The following is a 6,915-nucleotide window of genomic DNA, read 5'->3' as shown; positions in this document are numbered from 1 at the left end:
AGTTTTTGACAATTCCTTTATAAAAAACAAAAAAAGTCCACAGATGTAGATTTATCGTCAATCACCGACCGATGCATGCTGGGTCAGTGATGTCACAAGAGGTGGGGCCACCAGGTGATGTCACCAGGGGGTCCTGCCAACTTACCTATTTAACCACTTGAGCTCCAGAAGTTTTACTCCCCTTCATAAAAAGGAATTTTTTTGCGATACGGCACGATACTTTAACTGACAATTGCGTGGTTGTGTAACACTGTACCCAAATAAAATGTACTGTATGTGATTTTTTCCCCACAAATCGAACTTTCTTTTGGTGGTATTTGATCATAAACAAAAAAAGAGAGACAATTTTGAAACAAAAAACAATTTCTTACTTTCTGCTTCAAAACACATGCAATAAAAAAAAAAAAAGAAAAAATCTAGTTTCTTCATCAATTAAGGAAAATAAGTATTCTGCTACATATTTTTGGTAAAAAAATTCCAATAAGTGTATATTGATTGGTTTGCGCAAAAGTTATAGCGTATTATTTTTTACTAGTAATGGTGGCGATTAGCGACTTAGTGGAACTGCGCCAAAGTGGACACTTAGGGGGTTATTTACTAAAGGCAAATCCACTGTGCACTTCCAAGTGCACTTGGAAGTGCAGTTGCTGTATATCTGAGGGGGACATGCAAGGAAAAGATGATTGGATGATAAAATCAGCAGAGCTTCCCCTCATTTCAGATCTTCCCCTCAGATCTACAGTGACTGCACTTCCAAGTGCACTTTCAAGTGCACTTGTAGTGCAGAGTGGATTTGCCTTTAGGGCCAGTTTACATCATAGAAACGCAGTCTGGATGCATTGCAGATGCTTTTCTGCATGTGCGTTTTTGGATGCGTTCCAGTGCATTCCCCCCACCCCTGTTTTTTCTTAACCTTAAATAAGGACATGTGTGTTCCAGTGTGTTCAGGTGCGTTCCAGTGCACCTCAAAGCACCCTCCCATGCTTGTCCCCTCCCCTTCCTGTCCTGGTAGGCTGCATGTTTTGATAAGGGTCTGGTATGGATTTTGGGGGGACTCCTCCATCCCATGTCCTCCTCCTCCTCCTCCTGCAGTCTCATCTCCTCCATCCCATGCACTTATACTCCAGTCCCATCTCCTCTCTTCCACGTCCTCATCCTCCTGCAGTCCCATCTACTCCATCCTATGTACTCTTACTCCAGTTCCCTCTTCTCCATCCCATGTCCTCCTCCAGTCCCATCTTATCCATCCCATGTCCTCCTCCAGTCCCATCTCCTCCTACCAAAGGAGGGGGAAGGTGGGACAGGAGGGAAGCAGTGGGACAGATGGGGGGCAGTGTGTTAAGAGGGGGCAGGGAGACAGGAGGGGGCAGTGAGACAGGAGAGGGGTAGTGTCACAGGAGAAGAGCAGCTTGACAGGAGGGGGCAGTATGACAGGAGGGGGGAGCAGTATGACAGGTAGGGGCAGCCAGATGAAAGGGGGGCAGCGGGACAGACAGGAGCAGCAAAACTGGAGGGGGAAGTGTCAAGGGAGTAGGTCAGCGGGACAGGTGGGGGCAGCAGTACAGGTGGGGGGCAGCATGCCAGGAGGGGGATGTGTCATGGAAGGGGGGCTGCGTCACAAGTGGGGGGAAACCTCACAGGTGGGTAGCAGTAGAACAGGGGAAGAGGCAGCAGGACAGGTGGGGCAATTGAACAGGTGAAAGGGCAGCAGGACAGGTAGGGGGGCAGTGTCACAGGTGGGATGCAGTCTAACAGGTGGGAGGCAGCATCACACACACCTTGGAAAGCACCAGTACTCCCAGCTAGCACCTGCTCAGGAGTACTGGGAGGGATAGCTGAGCATGTGTCCCATCTCCAGCAGGCTCTCTGGCAGCAGCTGCAAGAAAGAGCAGGGGGCTCCTCCTCCCTGACTTCTTCCTCCGCTGGAACCAACTGCCCCCACACACAGACCTGCACTCACTGTAGTACGGGAGCAGAGCCTGCCTGACAGCGGGCTCTGACCTGCACACACAAACGAGCAGGGGGGCTTCTCCACTCTGACCTCCTCCTCCATGTGGTCCTCCGCTGGCACCTAGTGGCCTCACCCCCCCCACACACAGCCCAGGGCACACTTTTGGTACCTGCCTGGAGCAGAGCCTGCCTGATGGCGAGCCCCCAACCTGCACACTGACCTCTCCACCCTCCTCTGCATCCTGGCAGCCAGTCTGCACTGACGGCAGCTGCCTTGTGTTAAAGATGGCACAGTTTTGACCCGTGGTCTGGGCCCATCACAAACTGAGTTCGGTCAGTTTTCAGGCTCTGTCAGTAAATGATCCATGTTTTGTCAGTGAACATGGTTGATGTTCCTGGTTGAGGAGGACAGCTTGTTCAGCGGACTAAGAGAGTCCTTAACAGATGCCATACAACATTATACATCTGTGTCTCAGAATGGGTCGGTACCTCCACGAACATCAGAGAGCTTGTTGAAGAATATGGAATTCACTTATAGCAGACAAGAGGTGTAAAGCAGTAGTTTGGATCTTTGTAGTTTGGATCTTGTAGCAATTATTCAGTGTGGAGGGGTCCCATATATTGCTGTCATTGTGCTATTTGCTGGGTGTCCAGTGTGCCCCTGTGCATTTAAGGAGTGGGCTCACTCCAGGCAAACCTGCCCTTAATCTATCCATTACTATATATGTGCTCCTACTATGGAGGCTCCAAAAATTTATAGAGTTAAGACTGCAGATAATACTTGGTTGTCTTGTTGAGGCCTCTGCAGCTTACGCATGTATTTGCAAATGTGTGCAAACTAAACCCCTGTTTTTAATATGAAAGGTTAGACAAGACCAATTGGTTTGTTGAAAGCTGGTTGGTAAATTGAGCTGGAAGATTTTCTTTGTTTTTGATTGACATGCGCCGCCCTTCCATGTGCACCCTGCCAGTTATAGGTTGGGGCAGTTTTTATGTGTTTGTACTGTTGGTTATTTGGTGAGGGGATGCACTGGACACCTTTGCTGCCGTTGTGCTATTTTCTGGGTGTCCAGTGCGCCCTTGTGCCTTTAAGGAGGAATGGGCTCCCTCCAGGCAAACCTGTCCTCGATCTAAATTTAAACTCCCAGTCTCCTCAATCATGTTATTTGAAAAAGGGGTGGGGCTCTGAAACACGTTGTTGCCTGGAAACTGACTACCTTCTGTCAATACAATATTCCCAACTCACACATTCCTGTAAGGATGGCTGTATTCATAAATGGGTGCTGAAGCGACCAACGGCTGGAACCGTCAAGTCAAAGGAAGTAATGTCACCAGCTCACCAGGATCTACAAAAATGGGTCCAAAACTTTAATCAGCGATCACATAATTACAGCAGAAAGCAACGTTTCAGAGCCACGCAGGACCCTTTCATCAGGCATGCAGATGGACTCTTTCAATACTGGCTAGTTTCAGTGTCATTTTTTTCTCTCATGCAGGAATCTGCAGATTGCAACTTATCTATGGTTTTTATAGACGGCCAACATAATCTTTGGTTGGACAATTATCTAAATTAATTAGAATAATTTGTATCTATTTATTTAAATTATTTCATAGTTTTTAGTTTTTTTTTGTGTTTCTCTCTAGTGGGAGTTTTCTTGCACTGTGTTTTTCTTCTTTTCACTGTACCAATGCTAGTTTCCACTAACTATGTAGCTGCATAGGCTTCATCTCATTAAATGGTCATCATCAGATCAGGTAGTGGTGCTGTGATTCGTTTTTTTTTTTCCAATTTTACCTTAACATTCTTGTCTGTATTACGCAAATTAAAAAACAAAACAAAGAAAACTATTTCTTTATATGAGAGTATTTTAGTGTTTATGTAACAAACTTGAATGAAAAGCAAAAAATGTTTAAACTCTTGCCGGAATATATGCGACACAAGACAGGTGGGCTCTAATACCCAGCCGCAAAACATAATGCGTCCATTAAGGTATACGGTTGTGTGCTGATCATGTACATCCGATGTCAGCTCTTTTATATCCTTTATAATATCAATGATGCATATGCATTACCTTCATATTCACACAGATTTTCTATTTGCCTCTTTAGATTAGGAGTGCAGACAATATACTACTAAATCTTTGTAAAACCGATACAAAGTTTTGATTGAAGGCTCACTCTATGTAGTGCATTCTGTTTTTTATTGTGCTGTTTGATAAAAACAAAACAAGGCTATATGAAATATCATTGTCATTCCCATGTTCTTGAAGAAATGGCTTTGCTATTGTAGGTGCAATGATGGTATTAAAAAAAAAATGTTATCACTATTCTTGATGGTGGTGGGGGATCACCCCCCTCCTTCAACAGTAAATTTGTAGGTATACTTTGGTCTAGACATAAGCGTTAACTTTTTCATCTGTATCACAATTGGCTCCACAAAATAAAAGATGCTGTTTGATAAATATTATTGTCATTTCCATGTTCCAAGTTCTACCATTATTTCATAAGTATGGCCTTGGAGAAATGGCTTGTGTAAGTGCAATCATGGTATTGTATTATAAACAATGGTATCACCATTCTAGATGGCAGTAGGGGAGCACCTCCATCCCTCAACAATAAATTTGTAGTTGTACTTTGGTCTAGACATAAGTGTTAACATTTTTCCACCTGTGTCACAATTGGCTTGACAAAACAAAAGAATCCTGTATGAAATATCATTGCCATGTTCCAGTTCTATCATTATTTCATAAATATGGCTTTGGAGAAATTGCTCTTGTAGGTGTAATGATGGTATTGTAGTATAAATAATGGTTTCACCACTCCATATAGGTGTGGGGGAGCACCCCCATCCCTCAACCATGAATTTGTCCTTATACTTTCGTCTAGACCAGTGGTCTCCAAACTTTCTAAGCAAAGGGCCAGTTTACTGTCCTTCAGAGTTTACAAGGACCAGACAGTGGTCAGTGGGAGTCGAAAAGGTCCCGACATTAGTGGGAAAAATTAACGCCCCATTGTTTGTTTCAGTGGGAGTAATTGTGCCCCGTCATTGGGTCCTGTTGTTGGTGTCTTTGAGAAAAACTATGCCCCATACTTGGTGTCATTGTGAGGAATTGTGCCCTATCGTTGGTGTCATTGTGAGGAATTGTGTCCCATTGTTGGTGTCATTGGGAAGAATTGTGACCCATTGTTGATGTCATTGGGCCCCTTTGTGGTGTCATTGGGCCCCATTGTTGGTGTCAGTAGGAGAAACTATGCCCCATTGTTTGTATCAGTGAATGAAATAGTGCCCCAAGGGCTGAATAAAAGCAATCAAAGGGCCGCATCTGGCCCCCGGGCCACAGTTTGGAGATCACTGGTCTAGACATAAGTGTTAACATTTTCCACCTGTATCACACTTGGCTTATATTTAAGTTTGGCACGGAATTCTTTTACTGCAAAATAGTAGCAAAGGGCATCAAGGCAGCAGTTAATGTTAGATATACAGAGTGTCACCTGCAGAAAAATGCTAATGTGTTTTCTCACTGTGCAGTCTGAAATGATCTGTCTTCGAGCCAGAAACTGCAAGAAGATGCCAATATGAGTAAAGCTGAAGCAAATCACAAACACCACCAGATTACAGATGATTATGCGTACAATAACAGCCTTGGATTCTTCAGACTCTACTGAGGAAGAAATGGGGACCAGTAGTGTCCTGATGATCTGAATAGAACAATACAACATGATGGTCATAGGGATCACAAATCCAAACATTTCCAGAGGTATTATTATGTTAGGACTCCAAATGTCGTCAGACATGTTATGAAAGCATTTAACATTTTCCGATTTTTCTTTGTTAAAAAATGTGAATAAGGACACACTCCACACAAAGACCCATATAATGACACATATTATTATGGTCTTTTTGGGTGAGCGTAGAACCCTGGTCCAGAAAGGATGCATAATGGCTATGTATCTGTCCAAGCTGATGAACGTAATTGTGTAGATGCTGCCATACATATTCGTAAAGTAGAGGGATTGTAGGAAGCCACACAGATGACTGTTCACCTTGATTTTATCTTGGGAGAAGTGTATTTTTATAGGTAAAGACAGAACAAGAAAGAGATCCAGGATTGTCAGATTCATCAAATATATCGAAGCTTCTGTGTATTTTTTCATGGAACAACAGAAGATCCACAGAGCGAATGAGTTGAGTGTGAAGCCCAGGATAAATGTGGGAATATAGATCACCATTTGAATAGGGTCCAGTATTGAAGAAGTATTCAAATATGGGCAGCTGTCTTTGCTCACGTTCATTATTCTGTTAACACAAGACAATTTAAGATTTTGTTTTACTTTTCTCACCACACAATCCCAGCTATTCTTTTATAAATTTTTTTCCTGGAAAAGTCTACAGCCAAGATTAAATTACATTTACTATGATAATTCCAGGGGCAAATCTAAAACTTTAATTTAAAGTAGACTCAACCAAATATATCAATTTTGAGACCTTTTACCTACCATTTTTTCTATTAGGAACACCTGGGATTGCTATTTTAGCTTTGCAAGGACACGTTACCACTTTTAATAACCAGTGAAGTACCCGAGACTCATCCAGAGGCTGACAATCTGACGGATGTCATGATCTTTATTCTATATGTACATGATGAACCTCACTTGATAGGGGAACTAATCAATTTACGACAACAAGATTGTCGGCCTCTGGATGAGCCTCAGGTGCTTCATCACCCCAATCCCCTTCTTTATTTTTATTATGGGGGTGCATTTATCTCTCGCTGTATGACTTTCCATTGGATGCTGGGGTCATGGTCCCTCCTTGTGGGATTCGTATCTGCATGCATACATTTGTATAAAAGGTTTATGTATAAGAGGCTTCACAGTTTCCTGATGAAGCTAACCACGTGAGCTCTGGAAGATTTTACCCCCTTCATGCCCATGACATTTTTTGCTATTTAGCGCTGCGCTCTT

The 6,915-nt window shown here is 43.3% G+C and overlaps 1 protein-coding gene across 1 annotated transcript; it reads right to left on the bottom strand.

The window, feature by feature from the left end:
* Positions 1-5,239: 5,239 nt before the first annotated feature.
* LOC120935320 (G-protein coupled receptor 55-like) lies at positions 5,240-6,433 on the bottom strand. The gene has a single exon (XM_040347451.1). The coding sequence runs from the start codon at positions 6,241-6,243 to the stop codon at positions 5,308-5,310; it is 936 nt and encodes a 311-aa protein (XP_040203385.1). The 5' UTR covers positions 6,244-6,433; the 3' UTR covers positions 5,240-5,307.
* Between the last annotated feature and the right edge of the window lie 482 nt (positions 6,434-6,915).

This window comes from Rana temporaria, chromosome 4 (genome assembly GCF_905171775.1).
Source record: "Rana temporaria chromosome 4, aRanTem1.1, whole genome shotgun sequence".
NCBI lineage: Eukaryota > Metazoa > Chordata > Amphibia > Anura > Ranidae > Rana > Rana temporaria.
The sequence above is the reverse complement of the archived record's forward strand: the minus strand, read 5'-3'. Positions and strand labels throughout refer to the sequence as shown.

Bases quoted from the DNA above. Each gene is read 5' to 3' on its own strand.
- LOC120935320 (XM_040347451.1), bottom strand. From the start codon at position 6,243: ATGAACGTGAGCAAAGACAGCTGCCCATATTTGAATACTTCTTCAATA.